Raw genomic sequence first — 21,173 nt, 5'->3', positions numbered from 1 at the left:
AAAATAAGTCACCTAAATAATATTTATTTTACAATTAATGCTCAGCTACGTCAAGTAATTTTTAATGCAGATATTTTTACAAAATTGAGGAAATGTACACCTTTAAGCAATCCCACTTAATAAAAGGAAGGTAAATAAAAATAAAGTGCAAACCAATCCGCACGCATTAAGTTTCTTTGCAGTGGGGACCAGATAAAATCTGTGAACGAACATTACGTATACGCCACCTGAGCCACGGCACCTAGGCACGTACTGGCAATGTGTATTTTCATTTATTTTGAATCAGTTTGCGGCAAACTTTCTTGAATGAAAATCCGCACCCTCGTTCTTGTTCTGCCTGTGAAAAGTCTCCTCCATCTTTAGTTCTAGAACCTATAATGCCGACGTAGTGGCGCCCCAAAAGAAGCAGAAGAAAAAAATGAATAAAGTTTCAGCAACTTGTATAAATAAAAATGTTTTGGTATACAAGTGATAATATGTTTTTTATGGCTACTGCCGATGCTGTCGAAGTTCGGTAGCTGGCTGAGCTGCTCTGAGCCAGGCTAATATTTGTTTAGCTGTGTTCAAGTTTGGTTCGACTCGGCTCGCTTTCGTGCAAACAGGCAAATCAAACAGCAGTTTGAGAGCCATAGTTATGATACAAGTATTTCGTCCATGTTTCGGGAAAAGTTTTTCTCACTCCCGGGCTCCAGTTCTTGGCCCTTTGCCAAAGTGCACGGAAAAGTGCAGTCAACTGTTGGCAATAAGCCAAAAATGTCGTCGGGTAAAAACTGTTCAATCTACTGGCGGCTAAACTGCTACAAATCAAATATTATTGCCCAAACGTTTTTCTTTTAGCTAGCAATTGTTTATTTAACCATAAACCTTTTTGTGCGACCCTCTTGTTAATAAATATTTAAACGGCAATACAGCCGAACGTGTTGCTAAATATATAGCCATGCGGAAATGAATTTATTTGTGCTGCTGCTGGCAAATGGGGGTGCCACAGATGTTTGGCTAAGTCTAGCATGGGAACCTGTGTGCATCGAATAGAAAATAGCTCGTCGTGTTCTTTGTCTCTGCTTACTCATAGACGAGACACATGTCACCGAGCCAGACCCCGCAGAATCTTCTGTCGATGCAGACATAAATTTAATTTAATTGAATAAATTGCATGTAATGTATGGGGAAAATTGCAGAGCATGCACGGCTTATTAGAGATAAAATTATTATAGGGGTATCCTGTCAACTGTTAACAATCTTATTTTTGGCAGCAAAATTTCAAATTTTTAATATACAACTGTGCTTAAAGCAATAGAACCATTTGCATGCCTTTTTAAAATCCTAACAAATATGATTTCAAAAGTTTTTGTAATAATTATCTAAGTTATTTTATGCTCCAAAATGTGATACTATCTAATTATATTATCAAATTATAATATTTTATGATTCTTTTCTTAACACATGCTTTTAGTAGACATTTAAAATAGGCCAACTACTATAATTAAAGCCACATCCAAATAAAAAAATAAAGCACACCTGCCAATAAATATTGATACAACAGTTGGATTCGACAGCTGTTAAAGCTTAAAATATCAATATTGTTTCATCAGAACACAATTATTTTTTAATTCATATTTCATAAAAATAAAGAGGAAATTGTGAATCGGAGTCCACAAATGTAAAGCTTACCCTTTCTCACATAGTTCAGCTCGTCAATAAAATGGCAACATTTCTTGGAATCATTTTTCATTGCCTCCTTCAAATCACAAATAATATAAACAACAAAGTCCATTATTTAGTGAGTGTCAGCTGGCGGCTCCTGCTTGAACACGAATCCACACTTGACAGTTTCTACGAAACGCAATAAAATATTCCGCATTTCCCTTTTCGTCTTGCCACTTACTAATAAATTCATTTTTGTCAGCTCCCGAAATGCACTTAGCCATTCATTTCACAGTACTTAGTTGCACGTGCCAAAACAGAACTAAAAATAATTTATATGCAAAATAGAGAGCAAGGGGGTGCCAAAAAGATAGCAAAATTATTGGCAAAGTGTCGAAATTAATTTAAATGTGTGTTTTCTTTTTGCGAAGAAGGTCCGCTGAGTGAGGCGCCCGATAAGCTGGTAAAAAACTTACAAACAACTACGGGTAGGAAAGATTCAAGTCCCCAGCTCCAAGATTTTTGCTTGCTGTGCGACAATATTTGAATCGTGTCATGGAATATTCCATGAATCTGTGTTGAGAACTTGGCTGAATGTTGACGGGCCGCCATAACAGCCCGACACATCCCTTGGCCTCGGCTCTCCGTAAGTTCAAATATTGTGGTGGTGTCAGGAGGAGGTGGGTTACATTGGATTGGATGCCTACATATGTTTCTATTGCCATTGTGACGTCACCCGAACAGAGGGACGAAATATCAGTGAGTCGCGAATCGTGAGTCGCGAGCGGGTTGACTGTCAGCGATAAGTCGGAGGCAAAGCCAGAGACAGCCAGCCCGACGGCATATTTATGGGCCCATTTCCCCAAACAAATCCCGGCCATACTATATATATGAGATAAACCAGTGTAAGCTGCGTGAGAAAGGCACAGTTCCACAGATTCTTGGCGTAGGACTGGGCCAAAATTTAACTTAATTTTAAACTTATTGTAGAATTTCTAGAAAAACAGAACGGGTATGTGCGGTGTACGAGCAAATATATTAAATCATTTTGATTATGCTGTTAAATGTTCTAGTGCCCCATCAGCGATAACGTAGCGGACTGATAAGGCCCGTCATATATTTGCATATTATACGAGTAACATGGCCTGACTTTGACTAAGTCTGCAGATTGAATTCGAGCTGTAGTAGTTTCGTGAAAAACAAAGCACTCCACGCGGACCGACTGCAGCTGTCATAAATACACAGCCCACTTCGCGGAAAGCGACGATCCCCAAAATATTGAACATAACATAAATCCACAGCCGTATCTCAAAAACCCGTGCTGTTTTTTTTTCTGGCCTCTCAAGGGTGTGCAGTCGAGTCAATGCACTCGGATTATTCAAGTTCACATGCAAATTGGATAAGTCCAAAATCGAATAGATTTACGACGGGTCGTATTGATATTTAATTCTTGGCGAGCACCTATGACAGGTTGGGCCAAACTTCCGTGAGGTTCATTGACACAGCGTTTAGATAATCTCGGCTCAGTCGTTAGTTTTCCGCTCTTTGACATCATCTGGCGCACTGATGTGTCATTATCTGCGGATCGGGGCAAAAAAGCAATATGTCGCAGTCGAAAAGTTTATTTCCTCTTGCCAAATCGACAAATTTGCTTAAGATGACAGCCAGCTTGTCCACCCACACGACCTTCTTTGCCCCCCACCTGACTTTCGACAGTTCTTAGCATCCAAATTCAATTTATTCATTTCTGTGTTTGTATAGACCGCTTGTGCTGAGAATAAAACAAGAAAATATCGAAATCTGTGCCTCTGTGCCAACTGCCAAAATTTGTTCTAATGAGATTTGGCATTCTTTTTTTTTATATCTTGTTACTCAGCGGGTTTTCAAAAATGGTTTTTTAATGTTGCTTAAGTTTTTTTTAATTATGCAGCTATTCAAATTAATATTTTTATGGATTCACACCACGGAAGCAAGTTGACATTTTGGGTAATGTTTGGCGGACTTGCCATATCGGAAGAAATTAGTTGATTTTACGAGGGAGCCTATTTTTAGCGCACATATAGAAAAGTGTTTTTTAATTTATTCAATTTGCAGTTTAGAGCTTTGCTTTTAATTACAATGATTGCCTTTGAGCGTTGGTGTTGCTGCGTTTGAGGGTTTCAATGGCGCTTTTACGCGCTTCTCTTCAATCCAAGTCAAGGGCCCTTCTCAGCGCTTCTCAATTATTTCACCTAAGCGACTAGTTTATTATTATTTTGTTTCAAACTCGTGTAAAAGTTTTAGGTTTCATGTTTCGCTAAAAAAAAGACCGTGTGCCTAATTAAAAAAAGCTAATATAATGCTAATTTAATCTGTGATATTTTAGTCAATTTGTTCACACCGCTGTCATGTTTGAAACTGGAAATTCTATTTTCGGACTACAATTGGCAAACAACAGAAGTCTTTTTTACGCCGAATGATGTGTAGAAATGTCAGAGGCCTCACCGAGGCATATTAAACGCACCATAGAGCGAGTCGCGCAGTGAATCATAAAATAAATAAATAAGTGCGACGCTCGCGGTGACCGATTTGTTGAGGGACAGCAACGCATCCGCTAGATACTCACTGGGGGTGTCCGAGAGTTCGGTCTCCGTTTCTGCTTCGGTTTTGATTTTGTTTATGTGCCGCATTTTTCTGTTGAAAGACCAAACACAGACGTTCCGTTGTCACCGCATTGCTGCAAAAATTAGCGTTCCTAAATGGAATATCAGTCCTACTTATCACATTTCTTGACTTGGACTTGCCCAGGGCGGCAGGGTGAGTCAGGTGTTGAGGTAAGCCATGGCTCTTTGATATTTTACCCGGTGCCAATCGATTAGTCATTGCACCGCCCATGCGCCCGTCCTCTAATCCCCTAATGCCCAACAATTCGATAGGTTTGACCAAGTGTTTGATCTCCGTGGTCGAGTTCTAAGTAGCAAACCCGTACTCGTACCAATCACCGACTGCCATATAGAGAAGACATCGTGACACCTCCGCCGCTTTCCTCTTTTCTTAAAATGTGACAGTCAAATGGGTTGTACGACTTACGGAATGGGTACACACAGAAAAATGATGATGCACTTCTATTTAATATTAGCTTTTACTGCTAAATAGTATTTGCTCCTACTAATCCACATAATAAACGTTGATAGTCTAGATGGTATCTTTTTTGGGTGAACATGGATTCGAGCTCAATTCTCACTGTTGTTATAATATCTTTTTAATATCCGTATAACATCTTAATTATAATTTAAGTTCTAGCATTAGGTCAACATTTAAATGAATACTTGTTTCTCTCTGTGTGCAATTCGTATTCATTTTTTTGAAATGAAACGAAACACGCGTATGCCACAAGAATACCAAAATGAACAAAAAAAAATTAAAAATTTATATTGTGCTGTTTCTTTTCGGTTTATGAATCAATTAATATGGGTTCGGGTGGCGGGCGGACGAACCAATGCTGAAATGCTGAATGAAATGCTGAACTTGCGCGCCCCTCCGTCTGGTTAAGTGTTTGTTCGTGTTCTAGAGCTCTTGTCGGGGAAGTTGAGAGCAGGTTGGATCGATAAATTCACTTGAATCGCAGGGGTCTCTACTAATTGGTTGGAAGAAATGTTGTAGAACTCTTGATGCGAGCCTCTGGTGCTGCAGATCAGGAGACATGCGTGGGTTACTTCGAACCGCTTTCAAGTCCCCAATTGAACTGCCCCCAGTGAAAAAGTCATGATAATTAATTCTTTTAAGACACATAATCTTTTATTTGAATAGTTTCTTGCTCTTTTTGTGGTTTGGTATGGATTGGTTGTGTTTCATTTTTTCAATTTATTAGCAGCTTGGCTGGAAAATACCGGATTAGACTTGCAATAGCCACCAATTGTTGCTGTTAATTTTTCGTGTTTTCTGCATTTTGCATGGGCTTTCATTTTCTTTTCGGATTAAAAGCTAATTTGTCACATTGAACTTTGTTTTTGTTTTACATTTGCTTTGCTCTTACATCGAATGGTTTAGCGAATGACAGTTGAATAAATTTGAAAAAATATCACTATTTAGTAAAGGTATGTATACACACATAAGCTTGTATATAGTATAACTATTAATACATGTTTTAAGTTTTTTTTAATGCCATTCGAAATTACATTCTTGGTTGCCCCCTTGCTCAACATCACAATAATTGGTTTTGAAATATTTTCTTTGTCCGACACACATGCATAAATATTTATAGATATTTCCTATGCACACTCTTTATAAAATATAAACTTTAGAAATATAAATTCGAGGTTGTTTAGTGTTGTGTGTGTGTGTGTTGCTACTGGGTCTTGTGTGCAGCCGAGGGAAATCAAAGCAGGAGAACTTAAAGTATAAAGCTTTTTGGCCTGGAGCGGACTGAAAAGAGACAAATGCCAGGGCCACTCGAGCATTTTCCCATGCATTATTCATGGGCCGAGTCGATTGGCTCTGACCTTTGACCCATTGCCGCAGCCCATCTCGCACTTTAAATTAAATCTAATGAGGTATTTAGCTGCACGCAATGCCCGCGGAGTTCTAGAAAAGCAAATTGACTTAATGGCTCGATAGCTGTTGGCTAACCAAGGGCTAACTAACTGCTGCTGACTGACAATCTGGCCAACTGGCCACCACCTTTGCACTGGCTAAAAGGCATTTTCAATATGAAAATGCCGCCTGCAAAAGCAGCTCCAGTTGGCCAGCTTAAGAAAAGCACTGCTCGGCACTAGGTGCTCGGTTCTACAACTTAAGCTCTACAATACACATATGCTTTGCACATTGACTTAATTAACTTATGAATTGAATGTATGCGTCTCTTCTTGTTTAGCCAGAATGTTTTTTTGGAGTTAAAGCTTTGCGGTGTGGATGTCTAATAAATATGTACAATCGTTACAATAAATAATTAATTAGTGCGGGAGCTCAAAATAACTGTGCGCTGTCTTTGCTATTTGTGGTTTCACTTGAGTAAAAACATTAAATGTTCATATGCTTGTTGCTTAGGTACATTGATTACGTTCTCGACTTGGCTTGGCTTGGTTCCACTTTTCAGTTTGATATCCACCCTAAGAATATAACTCCTGTTCCTCATTCTTTGTTAATTTGACTTGTACACAGTTCTCTATTTGTTTTAAAGGTACTTTGTTATTTTTTTCTTTTTTGTGTTATGTTAAAGCATCTCAAACTTGTTAGTTTGACTTTCTTTGTGTGTGTGTTTTTTTTTGGCATGAGAAGCTTCTAGGACAGCATGATCTGGTCTTAAAACTCAAATTCAAACAGTTGTCTTTGCTAATTGCTAAACTTACAAATTACGAATACTGTTTTTAGAATTCTTCAGCAAGCGAGTTTAGTGTTTGTTTACTTTCTAAAATATATAGTTAATAACCCCCTTATTTAGACCTCTGTGGGCAAACTCTGGCTCTGGCACCCCGACTGCAGTTTCTTGGAGCTGCGGAAGAACATGTCGAAGATTCTGGCCCGCCGATTCTGAAACTTTTGAGGAGTCGTGGGGGTTATGGCTATATGCTCCACTATGGTGATGCCCCTCTGCAATTTGGGGCGTTGAGGACGAGGTGGGGCAGCCACCGTAGTAGTTGGCGGTGGTGTCGACGGTGGTGGCTCCTCGGAATCCGCCGAACCCCTGGCTCCACCAAAGTTAATGATGGTGCTGCAGCTGCTGTTGGGCCTCAGAGTCAAGGTCGTATGCACTGGAACTTGACCCACCAGCGAACTCTGTGGCGTCAGGTACCTGCAACTGTTGCTGCTGTACTGCGACAACTTGCTGCTGTTGCGCTGCAACTGGGCACCTCCTGCAGCAGGACCTGTGGTGCCATTGGTCTTCACACTGCTGCTGCAGTGGCGCTGCAAGCCCGTCGACGATTCCAGGCCGAACAAGCGCTTGACTCCGCGCCTCACCCTTTTGTTTCTGTAGGCGAAGATGAACGGCGAACTGAGGTTGGCCAGCAGGATCATGAAGATAGCCAACTGCGAGGATCCACCAAAGTTGGCAGCCGAGAGCCGCGACTGCAGGAGTACCAGAAGGCCGAAGGGCAGATAGGAGACCACAAACATCACCACCACCAGGATGCTAATCCGAGCGGCTCGCGACTCCTCGCGGTATTTAAAAAGCGAACTGGCATTACTCAGGCGATGTCGCAGGGAGCTCATGTAGCTGAGAGCCTTGGGGGAGGCGTGGATGGCGGGTATTTGGAGGGCGTGGCCGTGCTGCTGATGGCGCGGCGAACTGAAGTGCGGGTGATGTTGCTGGTGGAGGTGTTGCTGCTGCTGGTGATGCAGGTGCAACTGCTGCGACTGCTGCTGCTGTTGCCTTTGGGCATGACCCAAAAGGTGCGGTGAGCCGCACTCCTCGCTCAGAGAATCCTGCCGCAGTTCCGTGTATTTGTGCAGATTCGGGGAACTGTGCACCTGTCGAATGCCGACCAGGCGATCAGACTCCCTCAGATCCTGCGAGGAAGTGCCCAATAGTGGCAACTGCCGGGCGGAATAGTTCCTCTTGATCTCTCCACTGGCCGTCTGCAGGGTCAACATGATATTCTGATTCCTGTCGGACAGCGTGTGCTCTTGCACGGGCATTAGTGGAACGCCCGTGGCACTTTCCGCATCTGAGCCACCATCATCGGATATGGTGGGCAAAAGGACCTTGGCCGCCGAATCCCTGCGCAGGCAACTGGGCGAACTTCTCGGCTGTTGGCGCTGATCAATTTGCATCTGGAGGCCGCCCAGGCCCATGCCCAAGCTGCTGTTTCCGCCATGCGAACTGGCCGAGGATATGGAATGCCGGTGAACACACAAGCTGTTGGAGAACTGATTGGCCTGAGCCGCTTGCTGGCCAGCTGTTAAGTTCAAGGCGCTCTGCAGCAGCGGCGAAGATCCATTCTGGCGCATGCGCAGCCCATTTCCGCGGGCCTCGCTGAAAATCCTCCAGTACATTCCGCACACGAAGCCGAAGGGCAGTAGTATGATCACGATGAAGTAGACACTGGCGTATATCACTCCGAAAATACTGTTTGTGCTGCTGATGTTGAAGTACGTGACTGCAAGGCGACGTTGCCGGCTGAACAAGGTGTCTGCCTCAAAGTCCAGAACGCGGAATGCGGAAAGGGCTCCGAACAGAATGCCCACCACCCAGGTGAGGGCTATGAAGATCCAGGTCTTGACCCCCGAAATACGACTGTGATAACGCAGGGGATCTGTGACGGCACACCAGGTATCTCCCACAACCAGTAGGACAGCTAGAGCTCCCAGGGCAGCAGTCATGTCTATGGACCAACATCTCAGTTGGACTGGTGGCAGATTGGGAGCTGCCGTGGGTGGACTCTCAAAGGCCGAGAGGTTCTCCTCGTGGGTCTCCGTCTCCGTGATGACAAAGCCACCATCTCCGCGCTCGTCGATGGTCAACTCGCGGCAATAGGTGGCATTGCACTTGAAGAAGGTCTCCAGTGTATCGCCGTTCTCGCTTGTATTCCTGTGCACCACCACGCCATCTTGCTCCACCAACTGACCATTTCGCCGGAGTATGACCTGGTGGTTGCCCGGCTTCGAGACAAACTGCAGGGTTTCCGCTGGTGAGGAGGCCTCTGAAGACTTGCCAGGCAGTCCCAAAAATAGAGTGGGCGCCAAGATGCAGCAGCCAATTAGATTGATGGCCAGCAGATTGATCGTGAACCGATTGGCGGTGGTCCTTAGTCCCGGCGTTATCCAAAAGGCACACAGCGCCAGCAGGTTGATCAGGAACGAGACGAGCAGCAGGGCCAGGATCAGGAGGTCTATGGCCATTCTTTATGCTGTTTTTCGATTACCAAACATCACTTTACAGTTTCACATTCACTACACGGCCTCTTATTTTGTTTGGCTTTTTGGTTTTATTTTGTTTTGGCTTTGCTTATGACACAAATTTCACTCGGTATATCCGCTGTCTCTCCGTCTCTTCACATTTGCAGCCAATTTTTGGTTTTTTTTGTTAAATATCTTTTTTTTTTTGTGTTGTATGTTCGACGGCGGCTTGTTTCTTGCGAACGCTTGCTAATTTACGTGCGAGATTTGAAAAAAACAATTTCTTTTTAAGTCTGAAGCAGTTGCTTTTTCACTTGTGTTTATTTAACGTGTCTTGTCAATTGTTTTGGGGGGAACTCTTGATTTAATTTTTTTTCGACGTGTATTTATCACGCGCACCGATCGGACGAGCACGATCTTCACTCCGAAGCGTTCCAAGCACAACTGTCGTGAGCGGTCGCCGCAACGCCTCCAAATATACGCGAACGCTCCGCGTCGAGTGCGAGCGAGAGGGGCCGCCGGTGCGAGGGAGACGGAGCAAAGCCAGCGCGAGAATGGCGAGCGTGAAGAGCGCTTGGGAGAGCGACGAGAGCGCAATGTTGCTGCCGTGCTGCGATGATTGTTGCTGCTGTTGCTCCTGGGATTTGTGATTCCCACGCTCCGACTTTGAAATTATGTTGCTGCAAGTGGCCGCTTCTCTGTTGCCAGCCGGTCTTTATCAGTTGTTGTTGCTGCTGATGGTGTTGTTGCCCCAAGTGTTGCTGTTGCTGCTGGAATTATTGCTGCTGTTGCTCCAAGTATCGCTGTTGCTGCCGCTACAGTTGTTGCTGTTGCTGCCTCTATAGTTGTTGCTGTTGCTACCGCTATAGTTGTTGCTGTTGTCCTAGTTCACTCCAGCAGCAATACAAATTGTATAATCTGTTTCTTTTTTTGCAATGCCAATTGCCGCTTCACTTTTGCTCTGTATTACATCACTTGCTCAATGTTATTGCTGCTGCTCGTGCTTTTCCAGTTTGCAAGACATATTTTCTTCTGGCTTCTGCACAATTTCCAATGTGCAACGACGGCCGCGCTCTATTTTCTTAACCATAAAAATTGCATTTTTATTGGGCCGACTGCTGCTGCTAAATAAACAACAACAGCTGATGAAATTCCCACCGTTGGGCGCCAGCTGCAAGGAAGAGAAAAAGAGAGACAATGAGAACTAGAGCGAGATAGCAGACAAGAGATATGTCCGAAAGATAAGACACTGTTATTATTGCTTTTTTGATTGTGAAATTAAAAACAAATACATGCTGGACCAAGATGATATAGCAGATTCGGGTTGCCTTCCAAACTCGTTCGACAATGACTCAGAAAATATGATAATTTCTTTTCAAATAATTGAAAATCGGCACGCTCCCGCTATGGACATATGAAATTTCTTATCGGTAGTCGGGCGATAAGGCATTAATCCAGTTATTTTATAAGGGAACCGTCCAGAACCACCTTATAGATACCTATTGGCAATTACCCAAAATGGTATAAGAACCATTACTATTCATCGCCGCACGCTCAGTCCACATGAACCCCCTTGATTATAGGTAATAGTGTTTTTTTATAACTACGCATTTTCCCTAAAGTCGGTACACAAATCGGACGATCAGCCGGTTACAACATGAACGGAGAATTGACTTTAATGAGCTCATCGCAAATTCTCTTCGGTTCCCAGTAGTTATAAAAAGTTTGAAACATCTGCCAAAAGTCATTGACACTCAGAAAAAATCCTGTTTGTTTTATAAGTTATCCTAGGAAAATATTGTAATGATTATATTGTGAAATACTTTTATTTATGTAAGGCTAAAGTTGTATATTTTAATATTATCATAAAAATTCTTTCGAGCATAAAATATTTAAACGATTTAAATTGTTTAAGAAAAAAAGTCGTTATAAAATATATGATTTAAAAATATAAGGCACATAATTAAAGTATTTTGACTGTGCATTTCATCATCTATATACATAGTTCTATGGAACACACGAGCCCCACATTTTTTTTGTGAACACGCGACCGGAGACTGTGAAAAATCAACAGAAAATAATTTTCTTCTGGGTAAGTTTTTTTTGTGTCAGGTCTGAGCGGCGTTTGCATGCCCTACTTACGCCAAGAGATATATATATTTTTATTAATAGCTGCGATGCCCGCAAACGAGTCGTGAAAATGCAAGAAGATGTAAAATGAATGATTGCCGATAAAGATGGCGCATTTAATTGCTGATTTGCCCACAGAATCAACTGGGGGTGAATTATGGCGATTGTCACGAAAAGATTTATGAAATTTAATTATGCAATGACTTTATTAAAATTTAATTATAGATTGCGGACAGCGGGCTTTGTTTTGGTATTTGCATATTTATTTCCATTATTAGCACAGCTAAAGAGCAAAATAAATATATTCAGAACAGAATTAAATAATTGTGACAGATTTTAATTGTGTGTATAAATAATGGCTTACAGGAACACAAATTATTTTCAATTTCCAGTATATATTCTCATTTATTAAAGTTAAATATAAAATATTTATTTGTTATATTGAAATGCATATTTTCTTTATATACCAAATCTTATTTCTAACTAATACCCTACAAAGTCAAACATTCGCCCCCAAACAGTAGTGTTATCAATTTGGAACTCGATCAATGTCCACCAGCCATCGATCATATAGCAACATCCCCGAACATTTACATTTAACTAAAACCCATCCAAGCGGAACATCCATCACTTTACGGCGTGTGACATTAAGTCAATAAAGCGCCCGACTAATTCATATTTACTTTGGGCCGATCTAAAGATCTCTCTGTGGACATTATCTATGGCATTTTAAAGTGTGAAAGCGATCTTTTAGCGGCATTTTAAGGGTGCGAATTTAACGCTCGTTTTAACCATTCGTACGTCATTTGATAGAGCGGGTTGGGGGCAAGCGAATTCAAATTAAAATCAAGGTGGCATTCACATATTTCAAACGGTTATCAAAGGAAGGAAGCGTTCCTTATGATTATATATTGATAGTGGAACACAAAAGACAATTTGCACTTGATCAAATACGACTGCAAGTGCTGATTGTACGCATATATGTAGACTCTGATTGTTCGTTTCCCAAACTGAAACGCAATAGTGTTCACTTTGTTCTCAAAATGAGAGTTTCCGCTTGCATGCAGACTCTCGGATTTTAGGAATTTAATTTACTTCATGGGATAGACTATATATCCAAGAGTTAAGATCAAAGTCGTTTTACCGAGCAGCTACTTGTTCTTTTTATATATACTTCGGTTGAGGGTTTTTGATTTAGATGACATTTTGATTGTGCATGTCTACTGCAATTAACAATATTCATTGAATTCTTTATCTTGACAACCCTAATATTAATTGTATTTTATAAAAACGCATCAATGTCAACTTAGTGAAATCCCTAGTAATTATAATTGACAAATTAAATACTGGAAATTCAATATGACAAAGTATTAAAAATTGTTATAAATAAAAGTTCCTTGCTGTGATCGTTACATTCAAAACTTTAACAAACGTTACATTTTCCAAACAAATAACATAGTAATATTTCTTGGAATTAAGAAAATCTTCGAAAACGTTTTCCGTAAATAAAACTTCTATAGTCTTCCCCTTTCTTAACTCTAATCTCTATATAAAGACAAAAAAAAGCAACATTAAAAAAAATTTGAATAAAATTAATACTTTCAATAAGAGTGCTTATTACTTCGGCTTGGTGGAGTTATCGTGGCCCTATTGTAAAGAATTTTTATGGCCAGCGACAATTGCATCGAGATTTGTCTGGACAGGTGTTTGCCATTCCATCAGGGGGTGTGAGAGCCGTGTATCTACGTATCTGCTTGTGAGTATCTGTGGGGTCGAGTTCCGAGTATCGGAGCTGGACAGTTTGTACGGCGTCTGATGATCGGGTTAAGAATTTGCACCGGCTGGATAATGCGCTCATTTGCATGACTCGACGGAAAGATAAACTTAAAGCATGAGTAAACCAGCTGTTAGATCGCCCCTCTGAAAAAATACCCGAGAACAAAGTGCCAGTGATATTTATATGTTAATGTCCCGTCGAACTTTTTCACTCTGCTGGCCAACTGAGGAGGCTGGTCTTTCGACCATCGCTGGGGGACTCACAGAGCACGTGATCTGGATTGATCGGACTGAGCATGAATAACATCGAGTCGGAGATAAAACCAAAACAGAGTGAGTCCCAGGCCAGCACAAAGAGCCGTTCCGATCGAGGCTGTCTATGTTAAAGCCGGTTTTTCAGCGCATTTGTACCGCTTTTGTCTCTACTTCACTCTTTACTTCGGTCGCGATGTGACGTCACTTTCGACGATGCCTTTTTTGCATGCATTTTGAGTACTCACCTCTGAAAATATTTAAATAAAGTTTTTGCACTCAGTCTCGGACTTCACACTGCCCTCAAGTCGTTGCACGTGTTTATCGGTAAAATTAAAGCACTTAAGCCTCATAAGATCATAAAAAATTCATAAAAACAATATTTAACCCATATTTGTTGCCTGTTCAATAACTTTATATTTCCTACCCAAATTGGGTGCGATTTTCTTAATGTGCACCGCAATGAAATATATTTCTACTTGTTCTTAAGATTAATTTTGTGATTTTGCAGCCAACTGTCTTATTTCAATCAATTTTTAAGTGGCCATGAAAATTGCTATCAGTTAAAAGCCAGTTATGTGAGCACTCAATACAAAATTTATTCAACATTCAATATGCATTTTTGATCTCAGCTTATAAGCTCAAAATTATCGTTTTTTTCTGTGTGGCGCCTACACGTGTGTGCATTCCCCCAAACCCAAAAATGGAAGACTTATACGATAGGGACAGGCCCTGACGGAGGCATAGTCATTAATTTACCAGACCATATGCAGTCGAGTCGAGTCGAATACTTTTGGTCATCATGTTGTCGCATGTCCTTGAGCTGGTTAAAGGCCCATCAAGTCCGGCTAATGATGAGTTGGCCATTATGCCTGGGCCCATCGAGTCAGTTGATTGCATTGCCCGATTGGGGAAATTATCTCGAACCAATTCCAGTTAAGCTAGGGGCTTTTGGGCGGGGTTAAGACCTGATAGGAACTTTGAGGAAATTTAAACATTTCAAACACATATTTGGGGCTTTAAGGTGGAATGCAATTGCAGTAGGGAAATTAATGCTCCAAATACTTTGTCACTGTCATTACTGATAGCCAATATCAACTTACTACACTGATTTTAGGCTTCCAGGCATTATAAAAACAACTTACATTGACTTTTAAGGTCCAAAGTTTAAAAGCTTTCCAAACTTTCCAATATATTTGCTATCTAAGACAAAACCATGTTCACTTTGCATAGCCATTTCCTCGGGCATATTTTCCTAAATTTGTCAGAAATAGCTGAATGCTGACGGCATCAACTTCCGATACTTTCTGCCCGCTTACACAATTTACTGATCGCTTTTCTGGCATATTGAAAAAACATTAGCTATTTTTACTCTTATATATTTACTTTTTGAGTAGAGTGATTTCCGCAAAGACGCTAATTTGTTTCACACTTAGCCAAAGCTCTGACTGGCTGCCCCCTCCTCCCCCAAGTAGACAGTTTTATAATAAGTTTTAGCCCTGGTAAGTCTGCTAATTGACGGCAGAGGCCCAGCCCTTTAAGTGAACGAACAGGTGAGACATGCGGAATGACGAATCTCCTCAATACTTGTATTCATTATTTATTGTATAATGCAGAAATATTGACAGTTTCCGTTACCTGATAAGATTACGTCCCGGGCAAACAGTTTTAATAGACAATCAGGGAGCTGAGCTTGGCTTCAGTAAATCCAATTCAATTAGCTTTGACCAGCAGATACTGATTTTCCCCGCTCTGATGCGATTATGCCAATATGGGAATATGTGTATATAGATACTGGCCTTCTTTCATCCGCTTATAATTGAATCAAATGCGGCAAAGGGAATGGCTTTGGCGAAAGCGAAAGCAAAAAAGCAAATATTGGCAGAACTTTTTATCTGAGGGATATAACTTTGTTTTCTCGTCGGCACTGAGTTTTCCGGCTTCGCCGAGGATTTACCCTATATTACGCAGTATCAAAGCCTATGGAAACGATAAACTTTCCGCCACAAAAACACAGTTTCCATAACAAATTGAAGTAGCGCTTAAAGCCATTTGTTTGGGAACTTTTTCATGTGTCTCGCTGACCGTATAAATATATTGTTTTTGCGGTTGGCCGAATGCAAATGAAAGAAGAACACGATTTAATTGCGAACATGACCAGCGCAAAAAATACAGAAACACGGCTCGCACAGAAGGCAAACAAACCATTATAGTCAACCCAGTCACTCTCTTTATTAGTTATTGTTGGAAACGTTTCCATTAACTCGTTAACTCTCTGTGTATCAACAATAGGCCGATGGCAAAACAAGTTAACAACGTTTTCTCCGCTGATGTCGTCTGGCTGTCATCAATTCAGTGTCTGGGGTCTGGTGACGTTTTTCTCCAGTGGAAAAATTGATACTGAACAAAACCGTAGAGCTTAAAGTCCCCATAAATTAGGTATGCAAATGATGAAATGGTCGCGTGTGGTTAATTCGATGCGACTCTATATACGCAAAATATACAAGTAAGTAATAACTGCGCAGCGTAACGGCTTAAATGCTTGGCTAATCTTGACCTCGAATCGAAAGCGTTTGTCCGATGTCAAATCGAGTGCAGAATTCAATCAGTATCGATTGCCCAGCAGCCAGAACAAAGAGCAGACAAATTGCGTTGAATTCAATTAAAAACTTATGATTTCGAGGGCGCTTGTCACTGCCGCATGTTGTAGTAAATATTTCCCCGAAAGCCCTTCTCCTCGTGACCTCCAACTAATATAATCAATTACCAAGTTGTGCCAGTCGCCAGCGTAATTAGTTAACTTGGGCGGGCTCGTCTCAATTACAGCTTGTAAACTTTAACTCCGGCCCAAAAGGTGGCAAACTGCAGCCAACAAAGCTGGCCAAGTTGTCGGCATTAATAAACCTCTTGTGGTTGCGTCTGAATAATCGAGATACTATCCCCCGGCCAGCCCCTCTATTCCATCGATTTATAGTGGGTTCACCGGGTGATAACACGGTTGGTTCCGATTATTCCGATGTGGTAATGCCCCCGTAAGGGGACTCGAATTCATGCAAAAGTTGGGACAGTTCAATGCACTTGGCGCGCTGTCATCACATTTCAGATTCATAGCCCCTTAAACATCAAATTACCCGGCATTCAGTTCACCATAACAAGACCACAGTGAAGGCTTGTTACAGCGAACTAGATCGAAGGGAATGGAATTTAGTGCAATTTCTGATTTTGGCTGACTTAAGATATTTATCTGATTCAACTAAAATGGTTTTTTAAATTTCACAATCCTAAACAAATATGAATAGGTTTTTCAGTTTATTCATAAAATATGTTAAAAAAGGTATACAAAAAAATATGCAAACTAAAAAATTGGAAACGACTCTTACAACTAAATATTATTCTAACTATTTTAAGCCATATATTATAATTTTTTGACTGAACTTTCGTATGGTTTAATATATCTGGACTACACGGTTGGGTCCAAACTGCGCTTGGATTCAGCACATGGCGGCTATGACCACTATTAACTACATATATCCCTCCTGCTATGAAGCTCTTGTCTCGCTTTTTTTTCGTCCTGGCTATTGACATTTTAGTGGTCCTCGAACTTAAATTGAGTTTTGAGGTTTGCCTTTGTCACACAAGTTAATGGATGATGGGGTCCCAACTAATTGGCAGTTTTATTTGTCTTATCATGACCCAATTCTTTTCGAAGGCGAGGTCGCCACCGAAAATGAGGCCTACGTTTTTCCATTTGCTCCGACATGGCCTTTTCCCAACGGAGAGGGAAACGTATTTGGGTCTTGTTGATAATTTATTGAGAGACATGTGGGAAATTCAACTCGAAATAGTTTCCCTCGAATTCGTGTTTGGCCTTAGCCCAGACCCGCGACCATGTCAAGAAATCGCCATGATTGACACCTTTTGCTTATTGAACACAAACAAGAGGCGGAAAAAAGCATTTCGCAATGCTAGTTTTCATGCAAATGTGTCGAAATCGAAAAGAGTTATTGAACGTTAATTATAAATTCCAATACCATCAATATGTGCGGAAACTAAAGAAAACCGTCCTTGCCAATCTGCCGAGGCGGTTCACCTTAGATAAGACGAGTTCTTCAGTTCACGTGGCTGTGCGTTATCATATTCAAATTTCCATTAGTTATAGTTTTTGATTGATGAATGTGGAGGGTGGCGCGGCAAAATAATTCAGAAATTCTGTTTTATTTTCCAAAAAAATCCCCTTAGCTTAAGCATTGAAATGGTAATCTATTGTCATTTATATATAGACAAAACTAATTAGGTTCGACGATTATTAGTTCATAGAACATTTCAGGAAATTAGCATATATGCTAAAAATAGCTGTGTGGTGAAATCTTGTAAGCTTCTGTCTTTAGCCAAAACAATCTTTTACAAATCTTATCTTTGTATTATCGTTATCATGTATGTATCTTGTCACGCAGCTGATAAGTTTTTTCTTCACTGTGCAAGCATCTTGTCAATGATATCATCATTGTATTTTACATAAATTTAATTTTTTAACCTGGGTTGGTATCTACCTAACCAAGTATCAGACATTTTTTTAATGATAACTGCACTTCATCAGTCATCAACTTATACAAAAAATGGAAAAGTTTCAAGCCAAAATCAGTGCATATGATCATTTTATTTTTTTATATCTTTAGCAACCATTTATTTTATTACACTCTCGATGAAAGTGTTTTCGTCGGCTATCTGGATTCCCCGGTGACTTTCCACCATAAATTAATAAAAAGTTTAGGGTCCCTTAATAACCTACAAACCCGATTATTGTCAGTTTGCCAGTCACCTTGGATCATTCACGAACTGATAGTCGAAGGCTGACAGTAATTTGGCGTTCGGTGCATTTGACTTGTCAGACAGCTTTATCTAGATACATATAAAAACGATTCAAGACCTTATCAGTCAAGTGATAAAGTCTAGAAGAAGGGCTGGAGAATCGGACTGTAAAATAACGAACTTTAAGCAAATATTTGCCGAACTCTATTTGGTTGCTACTTGTCTAGTCGGAGGCTTTGTGGTTCCGCCCTTCACCAAGTCCACACACCCCATCCACATACCATAATGACCTAGATGTCTAGCGCTAAATCGGGCAGAGATTACCGTTCGAGTTTTTTTTGAAGCATATAGAATTGCCGACTCATTCTTGGTCGGTCTTATCTGAGTAGTGGGCGTGGCAGGCAATGTCATTAATTAAACTTTCAATCGGTGCACTTAAAGTAAGACCATTTGGAGGAGAGGGTAAGTCCCCATGGATTGGGTGTGCGGTCTTTTCTTAATTAAAACTCATTTACATTAACGAGTGTGTTCGACTAACCGAACAGTTTAGTTTTATTGGCCTAAATAATATCGTTGGGTTTAACGCACAAGCGGCACGCTAGGCCGACCACTGCCCCAGCCCCTGATTTAATAAATATACTTGTAGTAGGGCACAGCTGGCAGCCAGAGGCCTTTTGTTCAACGAACTTCATACAAAGCGCTACACACGAAAAAACATACAAATCGATTGGCAATATGACTTTAATTCAGAAACACATAGGCAATATTAAAGAGGACTATAGACATAATTATTTATTATTTATAGAAAATACAATACAAGCAAAAAGTATAAATATATTTCATAATAAACAACCACAATTCTCTAAGGTATTTTTGTATTTTCATTTTCTTTAAATATTTAAACACCTCGATGCATGTTTATTTAGGAAATTAATAAGAAAAACTCAATCTTTTAGTAAAGTTTTGGCGGTGTAAATAAGTATATATATATATTTGTATAAACAGACTTAAATCAGGCAGGTAAAACAGTTTAACAAAAAGTATGTCTATATTTTATGGTTTTATAATTGCAGTTGGAACGACCTCTTGGCGGTTTTACCTCAGCTATTAATAGCTGCCTCTCTCGATTCCGTTGAACGATGAAGAAAAAAAACCAGCACCACCTCAAGGCCATCGAGTGGCGTAAATCTTGCATGAAAATCGTGTAAAAGAAAAGTTCCAGCCAGATAAGCGGGTTAATGCTCTACGAGAAGTTACGAGAAATCGTTTTCCTAGAAAGTCGGCATTACACTTGCAAATTGGTTTCGTAATAACCGACTTGGTCTCATATCAACTGGTCGGTCATATAAATTGCATATTCCAAGTTTCCCTACCAACAGTTGGCCAGAAACGGTAATTGGAATATGAATTGCATTTTGTTAATCAACATTAATTACAACTAAGTCAATAAAATCTTGTCATCGGTCCAAAGTTAAATGTGCTGGAAATGACCCACGCCATATTGGCATACGGCGATATATACTTTTCAGTAATTGAAGGTCACAACATTAACATTTGTAAGATTTTATTTATTTAACGCTGTAAAATTTTTTTCCAATTTTTAATGTGTAATCCGAACTAATAAAAATTCAGTTTTCCATTTGTATATTTACATATGAATTTATTGGCTCAAAATAAATATGGATTCAGTGCACATTTATTTTGTTTTCTTTACAGCAGCCTAAACCATTGACTATATCAATTTGACAAAACGATTTTCACATTTTTTTATTAAAAGAAACGAGTTTAGCTCTGGCATTATACTTTTATTAAATTCTAAAGGAAATTTGGTTGCTATTGCTATTTTACTTAAGATTTCTATTTTCCATGAGTTAAACAAAAAATATCCAATTGAATTCAGCTCTGAACTTTACAGCTTACGACTTTTCCATACAAATGCACAGAAAAAATCAACAAAGCTGCCCACGAGCTGTATAAAACCGAAAATAGAAGTTGAACTTGTAAGTCGTTAGTAAGTTGAACTTGTTTACAGGTAGTTAACTCGTTGTACTTGCTGTAACTGATAGTTTTTGGGGGATCGGACTGCGGCATCGTTAAGCCAAAGTTACTTACCGACACGTGCGGTCTTACACTTCGTTTGCATCAACTTCAGCTTCTTGGCGGTAAAAATACCAACCAAACTACTATGTTGCAAAAAATCGAACGTAATAATAGCCTTAATTATTGTCGGTTGTTAATGTAATCGCTTCTTATGGCGTTTCTAACGAAAGTTGAGGGTTCATTGACCCGGGTTCTAAGCGAACTGGTTGCCAGTTTGGCTTCAGGGTTGCCCACCTGACGCCCCTTTTCCCCTGCCCGGTTATTTCTGTTGTTGCGGTCACAAAATGCAGTCGTGTTGAAAATTGCAAGGTTGCAAAAAAATACAAGCAGCCATTGGAAACGCCATAGAAAACAATGTGCTCAACGAAATTATCTTAAACGGTTTGAATAAAGTCTAATGGCATCGCAGACTTTGACCCATGACGTAGGTAGCTTTTTTTAATAATGCCTTCGGATCAAATATAATTGCTATAGATCAGCGTGCATACATATTCATATAAGGTCTGTTTTACTAATGGACCCCTTGGGTGCTATTTACTCCGGATATTGGCGAGGCGGATCCGTCCAAAACAATCCAATTGCACCTATTATTGGGTATTTATTAACCCGTTTTGGTTAAGGGAAAAAACACCACAATATAAAGTGCA

General features: G+C 40.4%; 1 protein-coding gene across 1 annotated transcript; it reads right to left on the bottom strand.

The window, feature by feature from the left end:
* Positions 1 to 5,395: 5,395 nt before the first annotated feature.
* Positions 5,396 to 9,929, bottom strand: LOC108050401. The gene has a single exon (XM_017132081.2). The coding sequence runs from the start codon at positions 9,460 to 9,462 to the stop codon at positions 7,060 to 7,062; it is 2,403 nt and encodes an 800-aa protein (XP_016987570.2). The 5' UTR covers positions 9,463 to 9,929; the 3' UTR covers positions 5,396 to 7,059.
* Between the last annotated feature and the right edge of the window lie 11,244 nt (positions 9,930 to 21,173).

Source organism: Drosophila rhopaloa, unplaced genomic scaffold, assembly GCF_018152115.1.
Source record: "Drosophila rhopaloa isolate 14029-0021.01 unplaced genomic scaffold, ASM1815211v1 contig_178, whole genome shotgun sequence".
In the NCBI taxonomy this organism is placed as follows: Eukaryota; Metazoa; Arthropoda; class Insecta; order Diptera; family Drosophilidae; genus Drosophila; species Drosophila rhopaloa.
The sequence above is the reverse complement of the archived record's forward strand: the minus strand, read 5'-3'. Positions and strand labels throughout refer to the sequence as shown.